Below are 20,194 nucleotides of genomic sequence, written 5' to 3'. Positions count from 1 at the left end.
TTACCGGCGTACTCCATTGATGTGCCATAGTCACGCTCAGTTCTCTCCTTCTTCTTTAGTGTTCTACGAACCTTCTCCGTGTAGAAAGGTTCTAACGAATTTCCTCATATGACGTATCATTGATGCACTTTATCAACTTCTTTATTATTTACCTGAAATATTCAATCAATTAATACATTTTCAATCAATTGTTATTTAATAATAAGTAATTTTATTTATTTTTAAGTATGTCAGTGTTATTTCATTTTGATTCATACTAGTAGCTAAACATTCAATCACATAAGAAGAAAAAGAAAAAGAAGCGCGGGCTTTCAAGATTCATCACTGTACCCATAGGTAAGTTTTTGATTATCGATTAAACAATTATGAACATTGTTAATAAATTATAAATATTCTTGAAAATATTCTTTAGTGTCAGATCAAATTTTGTCGTAGTTTAATTCAATTTTCTTAAATTTGAATTTTCTGAGCGTGTTGTAAAGATAAACATCGAATCCTGAAAAAAAAAGAAATAAATATTATTGTTTAAATAATTTTGATTAAATATTGACACATTATATTAATGTATGTATATACTTAATTATTGTCTTCCTGTTTTGCTTTTACAAATTGCTTCAATGCAATATAAATGATGTCTGTTAGAAATCGTGTGTTGCAATGAAATTGGAGCGATCCTGTTGTTGAATACATTTCAAAATCCTGACACAACATTTTATCCTTCGAAGGAAATGAATCGAGGTTGATCGCGGATGATGTTTCACCTATGCAAGAAAATATTTTGCAGAGCTCGTGTAACGTCTCATTTAAACGAGGAAATAACTTCGATATTATTCGATTTGTAAATAAAATTCTTTAATATCCGCTTCTTGCAAAACTTTAAAAGATTTATTATATGCTATATATTTCTTTCTTATTTTTGTATATAATAGACAAGATTTATTTCTTTTTTTTATGTACCTATGTATAAAAAAGTTTTACGAATGTGAGATTATGAGAAATTTTTTTATCCAGATAATCTTGCTATTTTTCTTATAATAATATTGTTATCCGATGCGTTCACACATACGTTCTTTATTTAATTAAATTTTTTTTTAATATCTTCATTGAACTTTCTTTGTTAAAAATAATATCATAATACAACCTTTAGAAAAAGGTCAGAGCAATAGTTAGAGAGGTCAACCGAGTGCAACATAAGTGTTCTATGTTGGATCGATAGATCAGTCACACAGGCCGCGGATGCCATAATATTAATTAATTATATCACTAGCAATTTTGATTTACTATACTTAACGGGTCATTTCAGACCCTTTCTTCGATGCTTTACGCTTATATAGGATACCTCTTTTCTATCTTCTGCAATAAGAGTAAACTTATTGTGTTTTAACTTTAACTAATATACACACGTATACACCTTACTTTACTTCCATAAAATAATAAAATCAGCGACGTGTAATTAAAAAAAGCTCGGTTGGAACGAACGATTACTTGAACTTTGATATTTACGATCCAGGATACTTGTAATAGATAAATTGCGTTGAAAAAAATGTTCATTATTAGAATTCCATACGATTGACCTGCATCTTTTTACCTCAAGACGCGTTCATCTTATGTATTGCTAATTAAAAAAAAGAAAGAACACTTTTCTTTTTCTAATTAATGACAGATATTTTCCTTCTTCTTTATGCTGCAATCGATGAGTTGGACGATACGTATTCTATTTCACGTTTGTTCGTAATTTGCTAGCAAAAAATTTCTACATAAGCATCCTTGAATTTATTTTTCTTTTTTACAGTTTTTTTTTCTTTACAATCTCTGCTATCTGAAAAAAGATAAAAAAATATATTTATAAATGGATACGCGCGCGCGAAGAAATAAATGATTAAAACTATGTTTCCATATATAGAATATAAGTGGAATATTCTATATAATTTATATATATATATATATCATATTTATTTCTATATATTATATATTATATTATATTATTTTATTTCATATGTGTGTTGTGTATGGAATATATGTATAATTTCTATCATTTATTTCTTCGTATTCACTTTTATATTCTCTTTAAAGTTGCAATAGAAATTCCCACAATGTGAAATAACAACAACCCATTAATGAAGTGCGTAAATATTAAAATATGAGAATACTTAATTCGTTCATTAGTAGAGTTTTACTTATCGAGAATCGTCGGATGAACTATTCAAAGTCGATTCAATTAAAGATAATATGAGAATTACTATTTTTATTGAATTTTTTCTCATCTCTCAGATTTAAATCAAATGAATTTTGAATTGCCCATTAATCAACACTCTCTCGACAGCAAATTACAATCTCAAGTGGATTCGCGAAAAATTATCATTTTCGAAAGTTGGATCTCGGTCCATAAAAGTTTCAAAAGCCCTAAGTTAGAATATTATTGTATAGTAATCGAAGTAGTAGTGGTAACAGTTACATCGATCTGTTGCAATAGATATTTTAATGAAATATAGAACCTTCATGTGTTTTTTTTTTTTTAAAAAGTCGCATATATTTTTCCTCATTTTCTATGGCTTCTCTCAGATCGCTTATAAGTGAATCGGAAATTACTTGAGAACGATCAGTGATGAATCATCACGTGTATATCGAGGGGTTGCATCGAATAAGCGTTGATTATGTTATTGGTACGATTTAATGTTTTTTCTCCTTTTAAATGTACTCGATATTATATCTGAAATAAGATATGTAAATAGAATAAATTCGAATAAATTCTTTGCAAATTTTAGAAGAAGATGAGTTTTATTTTTTATTTTCAAAGAAAAGGTATACCATGATATAATATATTTTTAAATATCAAATAAAATATAAAAGAGATAGGGAGAGAGAGAGAGAGAGAGGGAAAGAGAGAGAGAGAGAGAGACAGCAACTGCAGGATAGAAATAGTCCATACTGGTTCAAGCATTCCTCGGGCACAAGTCGTTTTTGTTTTTCAAAATAAAGTTACTTTTGCACTCTTTCCTTCCTTTTGTACGGCGTCGAAGAACAGACGACTAAAAATACATTTTACTCGATGAAAGGGAAAAATGGTCTCATGGTTCAGGATCTCGAAGGTTGAGAAAGTTCATTGCTCGTTATATACATTCAACATATATATATCAACATATTATTTCTCAAACTACACAAAGCTGTATTCTGATCTGCAAATAACAAAAAAAAGAGAAAGAAAGAAATATACTGGGAAGAGAGAACTATAAAATAAAGGATTTTCTTCAACGAGACAAGGCCAAAATAAAGTTTGCCAAGTCTATTTACCTAGCCAGTAGTCTGTTTCCACTGTTCACTGAACTCAACGAAGGCATCATTGTATAGAAAGGACAATGGCTTTTCATTCAAAGTATTGACGTATAAAACAAAATCTACTTTTTCAGTAACTACAATTTACTTCATTTCAATATTTCTGTAACAATGACATTACCTGTAAAAGATAATATTTACATTTTATTTTAGATTACATTTAATTATATTTTTGCAATAAATTCAATTAATTTTAAAATTGGAAAGTTTAAACCTCTTTTCTAAAAGATATTAATGGCACAATAGCGGCACCCAAGAAGTGCAGAGTGTTAATATATTTTTATTATTACTTTGCATTTCTATATGTATATGTATGTTTATGTATATGTATTGTATATATATATATATATATATATATACCGCCGTCCGCACAGTATTTACGCGAGACGGCGAGACGGCTTCATGCAGCGTTATAACGTGGCGGGAGAAATAGGCGGTTAAAGCGGCGCTCCCACGAGCCGGGAACCAACAACAACGATGCCGACATCTTCTGACGTTGCCGGCGTCATCGACCACCATGATCCCTCTTTAGCTTGTCTCTTCTCTCTCATTTTCTCTTTTCCTCTCTTCCTCTTTCTCTTTTGCTTCCCTTTTTGCTTTGTCATATTCACTGTCTCCTTCTTTGTTGCACTCACGTATACCCATGAATAATAACACAAAAAGAGAAAGAAAGAAACACACGTATATACTGTATGTGTATGCATGTATTTACAGTGAACAAAGCGTGTCAGATCGTACAGAAAGACATACAAAATCTCCCTCCCAGAGAAAATTAACTGAGATTTCGGTAGTGTCACGATAATCATCTTTAAATCCAATTAATCTTCGTTATACTACCACTGTGCTTATGACAAGTTTTAGATAAGATTAAAGCGCACACTTTGTTTAAGGGAATACTGACCACCGAAGCTTTGATTTAACTGAAAAAAATCTCTGAGAGAAAATAATTATTATGTTAAAGAAGAAATGATTTCAATCACGTGACAGGAATCAGGGAACATTGTCAGACATATAATTTCATTTGATACTCGATGATTATCTTGACTTTCTTCGTATGAAATGTTATTATTAGGACCGGTCATCCTGACTTTTGTTCGACCATTCGTTATTTCAATTCATGAAGAAAGATATTATTACTTTTGTATATGTATATATATTTGATAGTCGATAATGCAGGTCCCCGTCATCCCTTTTAACTTTTATTACTAGTTCATTGTCTCTTCGAAGGTTTCATAAGTATTTTTCTTTTCTTTTCTACTTTCATTCCTGTTTTTATCTTCTTCTTCTTCTTCTTGCTCTTCAGACTCTGTCTTCCTTCCGTCAATCTTTCCTTTCTTCTGGGAGTCCCTCAGAAAGGCCTCTCGCTTTCGCACTGGATCACCTTGGTTGTTGTGTATTACTTGACGACGACTCTTCACCTTACTTACTTATTATTACTACCTCAGCGAGATCGAATCTCTCTCATAAAATCAATGGAAGAACATCTTCCTTTCTTTTCCTCGGCACGAGTTATGAACGTCATCTAAAAATAACGGGAGTGGAACATCACTTACTTTCAATAGGAAAAAATTGAAAAGTAGACAAAACGAATAACGTATTATACTTACCATTGATTTTAGAATCTTCAATCTATGCACCTGCAAATGTGTATACATACATAAAATAGATTTAAAGAAACATTTAAAAATTGTTTGAATTGAATTACTGAGAGAAAGATAAAGAGAACATAAAGCATGGCAGTTAGTTCGAGCAGCATGCGAAAGGAACGATTTTCACAATGCAACATTCGATCCTGAATATAACCCGTTTACGTCGCCCACGCAATGTTTCTAATCTCTCGACAGTTCGATACCTTAACACACAAGGTGTCCTTTTAATTACTATTATAAACACCATATTATATAATTTTATTTACCCATATAAAAAAAATAAATAAATAATATACTATACAATTTTGCCCGTATCAAATCTTGTTTGCACAAAAATTTATTTAGTATTTCATTAAGATTGAATTTTACATTTCTTATTTATTCTACGTGGAATCGATACCTTTGTACGAAAGGAACACCCTATGCGTATATATATACGTATAAGTACGATACACTTCGTATAACCATGGAACCCTATTCGCCTTAATATATGTGTATATGTATGTATGTGTTTATTACGAAATCCAACCGAGTTACCCAAGATCCCGATGTGACCGGCAGTTTCTCTTTGTTCCAATGACTGCCTTCTAAATAATCAAACAAATCTGTATATGTGTTCCCTCGTTGTTTTCGATGGGTACGTTTCGATGCGTTTCCGTTTGTAAAAAGAGAGGGAGAGAGAGAGAGAAAATGTTCTTACGGATAAGAACTCGGTAATCCGATAAAAATCTTTAACATTTAGCAATAAAGAAATACTGTGTAAGTACTTCCGGTTGATTTTAAAGATAATTGGACTTTCAACGTGATTTTATTTTCAATGAAATATAAAATAAAATAAAAAAGAAAAAAAAAAGAAAGATCATTTATGATCTCTTTATAGGGAAGATATCTTACACATCGTACTTCTTCATCCTGTTGTCCTGAATGTTCTTACTTATACGCAGGACACAATATAAGAGGACAGGCCAACTGGAATCCAGGCGAGCAAAGACCGTCAGCTTACGTACTGCAGGTTGCATAACGGTTTCGCACAACATCCAGTATATAGTATCCGATGTCTGTGCAAAAGAAAAAGATGTCTATGTATATATAATTTATACATATATATATATTTATTTCTCGGTCGTATACACTTGATTCGAATCACGAAAAAAAGAAAGAGAAAAAGAAAAATAAAGATAAGAAAAAAGAAACGAGTTTTTAGTAACTTTACTCTTAAATAACGTTTTATCGATCACACGATTTTTTCTTTCCTATTTTTTTTTCAGTTTTTTCTTTCCTTTTTGTCAACGAGTTCATAGATTAAATCTAATCAAGTTCGTTGCTATAAACGTGTTATATTCGAATGTATATACCATTTCAAGCATTTTTTATTCTGAATATTCTAGAACGAGGTATATACTTACATGTACGGGGATAGTGGATTTTATATCGACAGTTTCAAATAATAAATCACATTGGGAACGTCAACCCATTCAATTGGAACAAACAGTGACAATCGCTTTAAAACGAGAAAATTATAGACTCGCTAAGCGTTCGTGCAGAACAATATTTCTTCTTAGGTCTATTAATATAAAGCAAGTATTATAATATATATTTAAATATATATTTTTTTAGAAATTTTCTTATAACATTTAATACTTACTTTAATATTTATACCAAAATACAAGATAAGAAGTTAAAAGAAAGAAAGAGGTCGTGAAACGAGAGAGATGAATCCTCGAAGGAAAATTACTTGAAGGTAGTCTTCTACTTTGTTTTAACGTCCTATGTAAAACAACTTAGTCATCTATTTTATTCTTTCGAACGTCTAGAATAATAATTAACGAGAAAAGTATGCAAATGTAAAAGATAAATAAACGTATGTATATAAGTGTCTACGTCTGCAGACAGAGATATTACCGTTCGATGGTCGAGCATTGAATTATATATCACAAAGACAACTTCTTATTTTTCTTCTTCTTCTTCTTCTTCATCATCATCTTTTTCATCATCATCATCTTCTTCTTCTTCTTCTTCTCTTTTGGTACACCGCATCCTCGTCTTCTTAAGGTTCTATCTTTTCCTTTTGAAGATCCAACTCTCTCGACCGCAAACGACTCACTCCATTTCGTGTGAAAGTAACCATTGCTAAGATCATCGGATATCTTCGTATACTTCCTAACAAAAAAAAGAATAAAAAATAGCAAATGAATCAAAACATATGCTCATTTGATCGTTATAAAATTGATCTCAACAGAAATGAAATTAGATAAGATCAAAAGAAAGGAAGATTACAGAGGAAGAACACCCACAGTATATAAATTTGATGTCTACTGTCATATTTTACTTTCACACGTTCGAAGATAGAAACGAGTAATTCGTTCATTTGGAAGGATTTGTGTGTGATTTTATCTTAAAAAAGAAAATTAATAGACGCGAAAGTCGCACACAATTGGGATTAGAAAGATATAAAGAAAGAGAGAGAGAGAGAGAGATTCATCATAAACCACTTGTAAGAAATGATTCTCAACTTTGCTAGATTGAAAAGAGAAACGAAATCGAGAGAGAATTTTCTCCAATGTAAGAAAGAGCTCTATGGATTGGCATTAATTGCGAATCAAATTTATATCAAATACCGAGAGGAGGATATTTTCAATGAAAATATGAAAGAAAGAGAGAAGATAATCAAACCAATCACAATAGATAATACATCATTTGAGGAAAAGAAAAAGAGAAAAGTTAATTTATCATCGAAGTCGAAAGTATTTAGTAAATGCAAAGAAGTATATAACAAGATGTTAAGTGTTATCAAATATGAAATTTAACAAAAAAGAAATCCACCCCCTCTCTCAAAGAAAAAATAAAATAATCAATTAAGTAAAAGGAACCATAATTACCTTACTCTATCACAATTTAATTTGTAATACTTTCTAAATCTTATTGTCTCTCTCTTGGAGTTTAATGATCTATTACAATATTATCATAATATGATTAGATTCTTATAATATTTAACTTGTCTATGGATATTTCAACGTGTTGCTTCTGTGAAAGTGTTCGACTTGCGTTAAATTCGTCTGGACGCCCACGATACGCAGATCCGATAACAAACACGCTGCCCAAGTAGAAAAAGAATAAGAAGTGTATAAAAAAGGAAGAAGAAGAAGAAGAAGAAGAGAAGGTAGAGGTGGAGGTGTAGGTAGAAATGGAAGTGGAGGTGGAGGAAAAGGGTTGGTTACACTTTTCTCTTATGTAATGCAGCTTGAGGTTTCTGCTCGGTCTAGCGTATACACGAGCCGCCTTACAAACTGAAAACAAAACGGAGAGGGCATTGTTTCATACATACGGTAATGTTGTTGTTTCTTCGTTCATGAAGAATAAAGAAAGATTTTTAATGGAGAAAGCGATTCGATGAGAAATAAATAACCAACGTCGTTTCATCGATTTTCTACAAATTCGTTGCACTCTCTTTGAGTAATGGCCATTTCTTTAGTTACCTTGCCTAATTTCCTGCAAATTAATATTGTTATTATAAATGATAATTTGATCGTGTAAAAAGGGTTGGTTAATTGGAGTATAGATATACTATATACATGTGTTCGTAATCGTTCGTACGTAAAATATACGAGCTCCTAAGGTTACGACCTCACCCGATGAACAACAACGCCGTCAAGAGTGTAGAATACTGCGAAGGTTCCATCGAAGAAAACCGGTATTAAGAGTCAATGAGAACTGGTTCGTGAAGAGAATATGATGTCACTTTCGTCGGGCATAGTACATGTATACCTGAAAAAAAATCAAAGAAAAAGAAATAAGAATAACGAATGTTATATACGTTGATCGAATAGTAAGAGATAGATTAAAGAGAAGTTAGATTTTGATTTTCTACTTTTCAGGGACATGTTGTGAAGTCTTTTATTATTCTACACAAGATAAGATCGTTACTTGAAAAGAGCGCAAGGCTAGTTTGTTGGTCAAGATTCTTCAAAAAATATTTCCTGATTTTCATATTGTATCTAATATTATTAAGTTAATTTTGTATGTTTATTTTCTTTAAAAAAAGAAAGAAATTGATTTTTGATTGATACTAAAAACAGGAAGGAAGACGATCTTTCCTTCGTCGATTCACTTTATGAATTCAGGACTCTTGTCGGCAAGAGATGGAAGGGAGCTAGGGTTCACCTTTCACCCTCGAGTAACTGTATAACGATGGAAAGTCAGATTATGCCAGGAGAGGTAGACGCCTGGTTAAAACCTGCTTCGATTACGCGTCGATTACTGGACTATCACGATGAACACGAAGGAGAGAGGCTTCTCTTCTCCTTTGTTTCACTTCTCTTCGCCTGCATCAGAATAATATATATATTTATGGAATACATATATATGTACAAAGATTTCTTAATATATCAACATGAATTTTGTACTAGAAAATGATGGAGAAAGAAAAAAAATAGAAAAAGTTTTACGTAAGGATTCACCAGCCGCTTCCGTTTCATATCGTTTAACTTTCAAACGTTTCTTATCTTGATTTAAACTCGTGGAAAGAATAAGAAGACGGATGTTTCTCCTCGAAATAAGAATTTTCTTGATTCAATTGATCAATAATTAATCATAACGAGTTAATAAAAATTTCGAAAAAGAAAAATTCATTCCTACAATATTTTCCAATATCAAAATGTTAAATACATTTGATCTTTAACTTCCAACACTAACTCGTTAGCATACCCTATTAAGTTACTTATGAAATTTATAAAAGTATTAAAAAAAAAAAGAAAAACAAGAAAAAGATAGCATTCTTCGTTATTGTTCCAAATAAAAAAATGATGAATTCATTCGAATTAGCTTGAAACGGTTGGTCATTAACATTTAACATTTCTTGATTTGAAATAAAACTCGGAAGAGCAAGCAAGTAGTTCGAGTAACGTATCAACAACAACCTCCGTGAAGGATTTACTCGTGCACTGAGAGAACTCGATCGTGATTCAGTTTACGGAGAGTGTGGGCGTCGATAACCAAATTGTGGCGAGGTGAGAGAGAAGTTTAAAAAAAGGAAAGAAGGGTTTATACGTTCCTCGACGACGAAGAGCACGCTGACGACGACGACGTTCTCTTCACGGTACCTCCAAGTGAAAGTCTCGAATGGCTGTTCAGTCGTGCGACGACGTTCAAAGTGTTCGGATTGTTCTTTCGCGTTCGTTCCTTACATATATCAACATCCTTTTTCTTGCCATTACTTCCTATTCTTTTCTTCCTTTTTTTGCGCTTAGTTTCCGTCAATTCGCTGGCCTTGAACGGTAAAAGACGATACGTATCTCCTGACCAAGGACGATCAACGTAAAAATAACTCGTGCAAACTGTAAATGGAAATGCAAGAATTTATTAACAAGTTTTTTCTTGTGTGTTCTTTCAAAGGGAAAATAAATCAATAAATAAATATAAGAAATGGTCCTTCATTCGCAGTGTACATTCGGTGATAGATCTCACCCCGTGTGAAAAAAAGTTTTATTCATAACAGACTTTCTTCTCTTTTCGAGTGAAAACTATAATTCGTCGTAAGTACTAACTGATTATTATATTTTTTTGTTTGTTTTATACAGGGATTTTTGAAATTGCAATAAATTCATCCATAGTTTTCTTGTTTGGAAGAGGATATCAATCCGGCAGTAGATCAAGACGATTGTTGTCAGACAGGTTGGCACACTAAACCCAGCGTTTTATTTTTCTTATCATTCTTCCAAATCAGTTTTTAATTAATTTGTTTATTCTTTATCGTTTAAACATATCTATATATTTCTCTATTATGTATTCTTATTCTTTAATTCAAGCATATATGCAATACATATAAAGATTGTTTATTAATCAAATAGTTGGGACAAAAAACAAAAATTTACTTTACTTATGTTAAAAGAAAATTCATCAATACTGAACTTTCATCCATATTGGACCATTTTTTTCGATATCACATTTTTAATAACCGCTCGCGATGTTGTCAGAATTACGTATATTCGTAGAGATATAGTAATACTCGTTCGATGGAACCAGTCATACCGGATAATTTCTTTTTTTTTTTTCTTTTCATAAGGAAAAAAATATGGATAAATTCTGAAAGAACGTGCATATTACAAGCTACATGATATATATACATACACATATATAATCTGGCTTGTAACCAAGTCGAGAGTCACTCTTCAACAATTGTGAAAGGTTTAACCTCGGATGTAGTAAAGCACCTTCGCAAATAGCGCTAATATCAACCCATCGAATTTGTTTCCGACCTTTCACGAATAATAGCAAATTATAGAAAACGAATGTATGTATGATAGTCCCCAAGAAAATAAAAAGAAACAAAAAAGTAAAAAGGATTTAATTCGTTTCTTTCAATATAATAAATCTACCCGAAATCATTTCCGCAAATATTTATTCTTGAAAAGATTTCTTCAAATATAATAAGATTTAACAAATTTTCCTTACGTACGAGTAAAGAGAGAGGTATTGTATTATATAATATATGTACCTGCACCGTCCACGTAATTAACTAGATAAAATGATCATTGAAAATAAAGCTAGGTAGACTTTTTGTAGGTGCATGAAACGTAATAAAAAGCGGTTCATCATCCCATATGTCGCTTGACCGTACCGGTTTCAAAGTTGAAAGACAGAAGAGAACAGCTTCTCTGACTTAACGCTAGAAATCATCATTGTTTTCTCATCAACGCCATCATCATCATCATCATCATTATCATCATTTTCTTCGTCGTCGTCGTCAAATGTCTTGATTATACCATAACGAACTTGGTACTTGGAAGATAAAGCTAGAAAATAAAAAAGATGTAAGGAAGGTGAGCAAGAAGGGAAGGAGGTTTGGATAAAATAGGACATGTTGAGATGTACTCTCTTGTCGTCTATCACTACCTGGATAAACCTGGAAAGAACTCGAGAGCCCGTTCGTTCGGGGCTGCCTGGCAACGAGTTCGCCTCCGTACGGCGAAACGACAGCAAGCGGATAAACGAACGGTGCTTCCAGGAGATCAGCCGAGCAAGAGTCCTTTCACGTAGCCCCTTCTTTTTGCGGTTATCTAACGATACGTGCGCGTTTGTTCGGTCAGCTGGTTTGCGGAATTGTTCGTGTTGTATATAAGAGCTAGTGGTGAGAACTTAGACGACAGGCAGGGATATTTTTTGGATGGTGGCTTAGGTAATATCTGGAAAATATTTCTTCTAAAATTATAAACATTTATTTCAATAATCAATCTTTTTCTAAATGTAAGAAGGACTCACCGATGATAGACATGTCGTCATTTGCGTTTTCAAATTGTGTTGATTCTAGGAACGTGTTTGATAGAAACAGGAAATATCGGTGATGATAGGTAGGTAGGTAGTTAGGTAGACTCGGATTTGATTGATGGATGATCCATGAGGATAAATTGACTAAAAAATATTTGTATATAATTAATATAAATCTTTTTCTTTTGGATTTAACAATTTATTGAAACATTGATTTATTATTCAAAATATAATTGTAAATATCATTTGTATATTTTCAGAACGTATCTAATCTGATAAATAAGATGGCAAGACAACAGACAGCCGATCGAAATATACCTCATTTACGTGACATCTTTGGTTTTGGTAATAAATGGGAAAATGCGCGTATGCAAGCCGAAGAAAAAGCTGCTGGGCACGACAGCGCGGTTTCGGTAGGTTCTACTTCTGGGGAAGAAGAAAGTCCGAAGAACAGTAAGAAAAAGAAGACCAGAAGACGGGACAACAGTAAAACCCTTACTGAAAGCGACGTCAAACATTTGGAGAGACATCTTTCAATGAAGAAGACGATACGCAAGAAGATAATGCGTGATCTTCAACAGGCTTTTGTTGAAGATCCTAATGAGTTCCGCGTCGATGACATACCACCGGAACAACTCAAAGCTGAAATCAATATTCAGAGTCTCAGTTTCGGTACGCCATCTCAAAAACAGGGACGCACGCGTGGCAATGCCGAAAGCACGTTTCTTGATATGCTCAGAGCAGGTGGTGGTAAGACATCCTTATTTTGTTTTCTTCTTAACTGTAATCATATTTAATTAAAAAGAGTTAATCATTTTAAAATAATATGTAACATTAAATTTTTTTAATAGATTTATTTATTTATTGATTGTTTATTTATTATTTTCAATAGGTTTAGAAAAAAATGGTACAGATGGTGATAGGGATTCTGGACACGGTGGTTCACCAACAAGAGAAACACCCAGTGCCCAAGATACAGATGATGAATGTAGCTATAGTTATGATACTCCAACAGCAATGCCACCGAAGAAAAGCGGCAACTTTTGGAGACGTTTCACTATGAAAAATCGTAATAAACGATAAGGATCAATCGTGTTTGATTATAACTAAAGAGTTTCGTTGACCAAACTCGAGGATACAAACTCTATATCAATATTTATTAATTTCCACCCTTTATTACCATCGTATCGACGTAGTTCGAGCAGAGATTTGCAACTGTGATATGCATTGAAGTCCAGTCCTATTCCCTTTCGGAGAAAGAATTTCTCATCCTTGTTTTTCTCCTCCCTCTCTCTCTTCCTCTCTCTTCTTGCCTCTTTCTCTTTTCCTTATTTCTATTGTAAGATTTTAAGAAGTTTCCAATAAAGCTTTATAATAAAAAGCATTGAATTAGAGATCAAATCTATTTTAAGAAATGAAAGTACAGACAAGTACACGCACAAAGTAATATTTTGAATAAAATAAGAGCATATCAAGAAACATTTTAAACATTCGTTATTCAATAATTCTTCAATTTTTCATCTCAATGACAATCACTTGTATTATTATACATAATTGAAGAACAACATGACAATACATCATATCTAGTAATAAAATGTAACATACAAAAGTATCAAACATTTTCTACTCGTATACAATATACAAGAAAAACTTAATGGACCACTTTATACGCTATATATTTTATATATCGTATATTATGGAAACTTCTTAATAATCTGCATAAAAACATAATCAATTATATATACTTATAATAATAAGCACCACACAAATTTTTGATGTTTATTACTATTAAAAAATAAGATGAGAGTGTCGAATGTAAAATATTAGTTTTTAGTATCTATAAGAATAGATAGTTTTCTTAATGTGTTGTCTAAAATCAAGTGAATATGTGAATTTTGAAAAATATATGTATAAATATATTTGAAACGTATACATACACTAACGCATGACTTTGGTATATGTGCATATTATTAGTATTAGCTAGTCAACATCGCTCTTGAATAAACTTATGCAGTATATCATAATAATCTTTTAAATTAAAATATGAAAGCTTCAATTGCGGGAACGAAAGCTTTCTGCAATTATATAATATTTACAACACACATCGCTTTAAAAAAACAAATTTATATTACATTTATAATCAATTTCAAACAATTTCTTAACTATCTTTCTTAATCAGATTACTCTTTTCATTATATAAAATGAATCTGTTGTTTTTTTTTCAGCTTTACAAGTAATTGAATTATACAATTATACAATTACTATTTTTCTTTTCACACCTTCCACATTACATTAATTAATTCATTGTCAAATACAATTTATTTATCGCTTATCATTTATTTTCATCCTTTTCGTTTCGAATGCCAGCTATAGGCAGCATCCACGAGATAGATCTGTGGGTACGAGCGCCATTTATAGGGGTCATTCATAATATGGAGGGGTACGAACGCCGCTAATATATAGTCAGATATTAATGTAAATTTTTTTTTCTATTATTTCTATATCTACTATTCTTTGCTATTTCCGCCAAGATCGGTATTGACGATATCTTCAAATAGGTTTAGACCATTCAGTCCTAGATGCTGTGGCGTTCATTTCCGTAAAATTCGTTAGAGCTTTATAAAGGAATTAATACAGCCGAACAAAAAAACGCTAATTAATTGTTACCAATTTATTTCGCAAGGTGGTGTTATCTGTAGATTAACTATGTCATTAGTAGAAACATCATCCACTCTTGCAATCCGTATATATAGTAAACATTATCACTAACAATAAGATAGAATAAATATGTCGACCACTGAAGATTGGCGTAATTCTGAATTTAAGAAAAAAATATTAGATATAGTGTAAGAGTATTATTTCTAAAAATTACACATTATAAATAGACTTTTTTTAAATATTGTACTTGAAATGTTATAACTACTTAAATGTTTATTCTGTTTAAATACGTAGCAAGAAGGTTGCAGAAAAATCAAATAAGTTTACACTATTTAACATCTATGCAATGGAAAATGTCTATTTCTTGACAGCAGATAACAAGGTATATATAAGTCTATATTTAATATCATTAATATAGCAACCAGTGATCTCTTCCAATTGAAAAAATAATATTTGTCACATTACAAGTAAATTAATAAATAATCATTTTTGTCTGTTACAGGATGATTATCTCACGTTTATTGCAAGACTTATATCCCATATTCAAGAAGAATAAGATTAATTATATACTATAATATATTCAATTTGTTATAATATGTTTCTATTATGATCTAATTTCGACTAACATTTACTTTATACAAAATAAACATAAATAATAAAAACAAACATTTAAAATGACGGTTACGCCCAATTAATTGTTACCAATTTATTTCGCAAGGTGGTGTTATCTATAGATTAACTATGTCATTGGTAGAAACATTATTCACCCTTGCAATCCGATTATATAGTAAACATTATCACTAACAATCAGAAAGAATAAATATGTCGACCACTGAAGATTGGCGTTCTAATGAACTCAGGACAGATGTGTTAGAAATACTGTAAGTATTATCTTTCCATATATTTTTAAACATTATACATTATAAATAAATTTGTTTTAAATATTGTACTTGAAATGTTTAAATACATAGTAAAAAAGCCGTAGAAACAAAACATAATGTTTCTAAATTTTTAAATGTTTTTGAAATGGAAAACCGCGTATTTCAGAAAGCAAAAACCAAGGTATATATAAGTTTATATTCAATATTATTAATACTTACATTAGTCAACCGATTCGGAGATTTTAATATAATAATCATTTTCATCTGTTACAGCGTGAATATCTCGAATTTGTGGGAAGACTTATAATACATTCTATAGAAAAAAAAACTTAATTATATATCACAACATATCCTATTTCTTATAATATATTTTTATTTTTATCTAATTTCGAATAACTTGTATTTACTTTAAACAAAATAAATATAAGTAATAAAAGCAAACATGTCAATTATATAAATATGTGTAGTTTTTCATTAATTCTTCTCGTATTTATTCAAACTACTAAAGAGGTGTTTTTTTACCATTTTTTTTGTCTTTTATTTCTTCGTACGGATCACCATCCATCTATATTTACTAACCGTGCCCATGTTGTTTAACTTCAGTGATCTGACGGGAACTAGGAATCCAACGTGATTAGACCGTTGACAAAAATTATATAAATATATGTACTTACGTAGAGTCTCAAATAATTATAGATTATAACGTTACATTTAAATTGACGGTTATGTGCAATTAATTGTTGAAAATTTATTCCACGAGGTGGTGCCACTTATGCACATAAAATTTCATTGGTAGAGTCATTCATCTTCAAAATATAATATATGTCATTCGTGTTTTTTCTGTTTAATGTTTATGTAAACGAAAGCTTTTAAAATACAATTAACGCGAATGAAATAAATACGATCGTGACAATAAATTATTAAAATAATTTTTAATAATTAAGTAACAATTAAACACACAATGGGAAAGTCACGTAATGGAAAGGCTGCAGTTATATTGACACTAATTGCTTTCATATTTGTGGTTATTGCGTTTACCACACCCAATTGGCTTGAAACTGATGGTAAATTAGAGAATCCAACATTTAGAAAAATAGGTAATTAATTTATATCATTTTTTCGATCACTTTTAAAAATGAATTTTTTATTTTCATTAATAATATTCTGAATTATATATTTAATTCTCATTAATTAAAAGAATGTGTCATTCATAATGAGTCAGAGACTATAAAAATTACTATTAATAAATATTAAATGTTTACTTTCTTTCCGTAGGTTTATGGCAAGTTTGTTTCCAAGGTTTTGAAGATCCTCATCATCTATATGATACCAGATTTTATGGTTGCTGGTGGGTTTTTGAAGAAGAATATTATATCATTCATGATATTCTTTTTCCTGACTTCTTTGTCGCAACACAATTTTTCTTTACTCTTTGTATGACGTTATTGTTAATTGCTGGATCTTTAACTATAACATATACTTGTTGTTCAAGAAACCATGAAAAGTTTCAACTGCTTTTATGGGCAACTGGTGGATCTTTATCATTATCTGGTCTATGTGGTATTATTTCTGTAATAATATTTGGTGCCAGGGGTGATGGTCGCGATTGGTTACCAAATTGGGAGCACAATGATGTTAGTTGGTCATTCGCTTTAGCAGTCGTTGGTAGCTTCATATCAATTGCAGCTGGTATATTGTTCTTAATCGAAGGGCGTAGATATAAAAAGAAAATAGAAAGAATATTGAATGAAGAACAAAAAACTCACACTACTATTTAATATATACATATTTCCATATAATGAATTTTGCTATTTTTTTCATAGATGAGATTACATTTAAATATTTTTAATGTTAGGACATGTGTCCAAAAAATATGCGTCGCATAAATACAAATAAGAATCCGTCCAGACACAAATGCAATCGCTATATCTGATATAGTTAATTGCAATATATTTATAAATATATATCATTTATTCTAGGAGATATACTAGAAAGACTAATAATTGTATACATGTTAATATAATGTTATTTTATCATTTTATGTACCATGTTATGCATCTAAATTTATATATATATTTTAAAACACTTTCACGGTTATATACTTTAACCCTTTGGGTGCTAAATACTTTTAGCTAAAATGCTTCATAAGGACGGAATACTTTATTGCTATTATAAGTTCAGTTAATTGATTATACTAAGTACAGTTAACAATAAACAATAATCATTATTCTCTCAAATGAAATACCACAAGAACAATTTTATCAATGCACAAAACAACATTGCATTATTTGCATTCAATTGGCAAATGCATATATGCATTTATAGCATTCAAAGGGTTAAATCTTAAGAGGTTGTAGGAGAAAGACTATATAGACTATATATATATCATCAAATTATAGAGAATATTTAGATAAAGTTCATTGCATTTTACAGACTGTAAATCATGTATTATTAATTCCGTCCGTAATAATATTAATTTTTATATACAAAAAAAAAAAAAAGAAAAGCAGTAATACTTGTAAATATAAACTATTGTATATAAAGCTTCTATAGTCTCCACCAAAAAAATATAAGTACATAATATATTTTTTAAATCATGTAACATGTATCAAAGATTAATTATTTAATAAAATTAATTTTTAAAATACTAATAATTACTTAACCTCAAAATTTGATGTACATAATATATATATGTATTGTATTACTATATGTAATTTTTACCATCGATTATGAAAAACTATGAATCATAGGATGCAAAATTTAAATAGGGTTTTTTGCACCAATAAGTATTGCATATCAAAATTAATTACATATATAAAAGATACGTTGCATTATTTTATATATCGTATTGAAATTAATTATTACACACTTGAAAAAATAATCTAATAATAAGTATTTCATGACAATTTTACTTAAGTATATATATATACATATACTTACACTCAATACTCGTCACTAATTTGTTAGTTATAAGGTTATGTTCAACAAAATTGTATTATTTTGTATAACAATTGGTAATTGATGTTTATAAATAGAAAACAAGACTTGATTTTTTTTAAGAAACTAAATAATCCTAATAGATTTTATTGAATTATATTTTGTCTTCATAAAATAGGAATACATTGAATTTACCATGGAGAAGATAAGAAGTTTATCTGGTGATGTAGGTAGCGCGGTTCTTGTATCGGCTTTGTTTTTTATAAGTCTAGCATTTGGTACACCAGAATGGTTGGTCAGTGATCCTAAAATTCTTGGCGCTCAATTTGAGAAAATGGGCCTTTGGGTGCATTGCTTTAGGTCTTTACCAAGTCCATATGAAGCCGATGCACCTAAACAATTTTTTGTAGGCTGTAGATGGGTTTACGATCCATTTACTACAGGATACGATCAAATTCGAGCGTTTTTATTGCCACGTAAGTAAATATTACAGTATAGAATTAAAAATTTGTTATCTAGGATGATATGAGTTAAATCATACTAATATTTCTTTTGTGTTATACAAATGTCTAATATCAATTAATATATTTTGATGTTAATAAATTGTACGGTATTCTTTTAAAAATAATTTCTTACAGGTTTTATAATAGCTACTCAATTATTTTTCACAGTATGTTTTCTACTTATTTTGGTATCATTTGGATTAATGTTGTTGTTTATATTATGCTGTCGTCCAACGGAAAAGAGATATATTTTACTTATTAAAATTATTAGTTATTTGTCGTTCATCAGCGGTATCCATGGTTCCATAGCTGTCATCATATTTGCATGCATGGGAAATACAGATGATTGGATGCCAGGTCATACAAATAATTATTTTGGATGGTCCTTTGCAATGGCTGTAATTGGCACTAGCTTAGCTCTCATAGCAGGCATATTGTTCCTTATTGAAGCAAATATACAGAACAAGAAGCATAGAAGTTTTAGGGAATCTCAAATGCAGTTACAATAACAATTGAATGCATAAAGCTTGGATTTATGTGGGTTAGAGCATTGTAATACTTCTTTAAAAAAGCTTTATTATTTTAATCAAATGAGTCAATATATGTAGATATATAGAAAAGAAACTATGCCGTCCTTTACCAAATATGGAACAAATCTTTAAAGAAAACTAGATTTTTTATGTTGTTTAATTTTAAAAAAGATATAAATAATATATAATTATATATATTAAAACTACTCTTTTCATATAGACTATATATTTGTCTTCGTAATTGTCTTGAAATTTTATACTTCTATTTTTCAGAATATCTGTATATACATATATTTGAAATAAATGTAATTTATGAAGTTACTTTACTACTGTTCATTTAGATGTACTTATCAAAATTGCGCATTTGTAATATTATAATTTAAATTTATCATATAATTAGATTCACTTAAGGATTAAAATAAGAATAGAGCAGTGTTTAT

The 20,194-nt window shown here is 30.4% G+C and overlaps 4 protein-coding genes and 3 long non-coding RNA genes across 8 annotated transcripts in view; 3 read left to right on the top strand and 4 right to left on the bottom strand.

The window, feature by feature from the left end:
- The first annotated feature begins 20 nt into the window (after positions 1–20).
- On the top strand, positions 21–15,578 carry LOC106793830. The gene is made up of 4 exons (XM_014761105.1): positions 21–336; positions 12,506–12,995; positions 13,138–15,285; positions 15,406–15,578. Exons 2-3 carry the CDS (start codon positions 12,530–12,532, stop codon positions 13,326–13,328), a joined length of 657 nt encoding a protein of 218 aa, XP_014616591.1. The 5' UTR covers positions 21–336; positions 12,506–12,529; the 3' UTR covers positions 13,329–15,285; positions 15,406–15,578.
- Positions 3,711–6,557, bottom strand: LOC106783776. Its single transcript, XR_001381351.1, has 4 exons — positions 6,389–6,557; positions 5,877–6,040; positions 4,941–4,970; positions 3,711–4,855 (listed from the first exon to the last, which is right to left on the bottom strand). It is a non-coding gene; the product is annotated as an uncharacterized LOC106783776 (long non-coding RNA).
- On the bottom strand, positions 11,378–12,390 carry LOC106783736. Its single transcript, XR_001381346.1, has 3 exons — positions 12,240–12,390; positions 11,874–12,163; positions 11,378–11,773 (listed from the first exon to the last, which is right to left on the bottom strand). It is a non-coding gene; the product is annotated as an uncharacterized LOC106783736 (long non-coding RNA).
- LOC106783662 lies at positions 12,938–16,506 on the bottom strand. 2 transcript variants are annotated; one of them, XR_001381342.1, is made up of 4 exons: positions 16,459–16,506; positions 16,307–16,401; positions 16,004–16,097; positions 12,938–13,026 (listed from the first exon to the last, which is right to left on the bottom strand). It is a non-coding gene; the product is annotated as an uncharacterized LOC106783662 (long non-coding RNA). The 2 variants fall into 2 exon arrangements; XR_001381337.1 differs by lacking the exon at positions 16,459–16,506 and having other exon boundaries at positions 16,307–16,451.
- Positions 16,507–16,575: 69 nt separating this feature from the next.
- Positions 16,576–18,269, top strand: LOC106793976. The gene is made up of 2 exons (XM_014761356.1): positions 16,576–16,881; positions 17,060–18,269. The coding sequence occupies exons 1-2, from the start codon at positions 16,746–16,748 to the stop codon at positions 17,560–17,562; spliced, it is 639 nt and encodes a 212-aa protein (XP_014616842.1). The 5' UTR covers positions 16,576–16,745; the 3' UTR covers positions 17,563–18,269.
- A 375-nt stretch (positions 18,270–18,644) lies between these two features.
- Positions 18,645–19,839, top strand: LOC106793905. Its single transcript, XM_014761230.1, has 3 exons — positions 18,645–18,798; positions 18,900–19,197; positions 19,360–19,839. Exons 2-3 carry the CDS (start codon positions 18,918–18,920, stop codon positions 19,731–19,733), a joined length of 654 nt encoding a protein of 217 aa, XP_014616716.1. The 5' UTR covers positions 18,645–18,798; positions 18,900–18,917; the 3' UTR covers positions 19,734–19,839.
- The window catches only part of LOC106793617 (probable enoyl-CoA hydratase, mitochondrial), a gene marked incomplete in the record, with an annotated part of 3,245 nt that continues 2,064 nt past the window's right edge, over positions 19,014–20,194 (bottom strand). The window contains 1 exon segment of the mRNA XM_014760741.1: positions 19,014–19,113.

This window comes from Polistes canadensis, unplaced genomic scaffold (assembly GCF_001313835.1).
Source record: "Polistes canadensis isolate GaletaPanama2010 unplaced genomic scaffold, ASM131383v1 scaffold_0, whole genome shotgun sequence".
Classification (NCBI taxonomy): Eukaryota; Metazoa; Arthropoda; class Insecta; order Hymenoptera; family Vespidae; genus Polistes; species Polistes canadensis.
Note: the sequence above shows the minus strand (reverse complement) of the source record. Positions and strands in the feature narration are given on the sequence as shown.

Bases quoted from the DNA above. Each gene is read 5' to 3' on its own strand.
- LOC106793976 (XM_014761356.1), top strand. From the start codon at position 16,746: ATGGGAAAGTCACGTAATGGAAAGGCTGCAGTTATATTGACACTAATT. The intron at 16,882-17,059 runs GTAATTAATTTA...TTCTTTCCGTAG, and splicing joins TCCAACATTTAGAAAAATAG to GTTTATGGCAAGTTTGTTTC.
- LOC106793830 (XM_014761105.1), top strand. From the start codon at position 12,530: ATGGCAAGACAACAGACAGCCGATCGAAATATACCTCATTTACGTGAC. The intron at 12,996-13,137 runs GTAAGACATCCT...TATTTTCAATAG, and splicing joins TATGCTCAGAGCAGGTGGTG to GTTTAGAAAAAAATGGTACA.
- LOC106793905 (XM_014761230.1), top strand. From the start codon at position 18,918: ATGGAGAAGATAAGAAGTTTATCTGGTGATGTAGGTAGCGCGGTTCTT. The intron at 19,198-19,359 runs GTAAGTAAATAT...AATTTCTTACAG, and splicing joins TCGAGCGTTTTTATTGCCAC to GTTTTATAATAGCTACTCAA.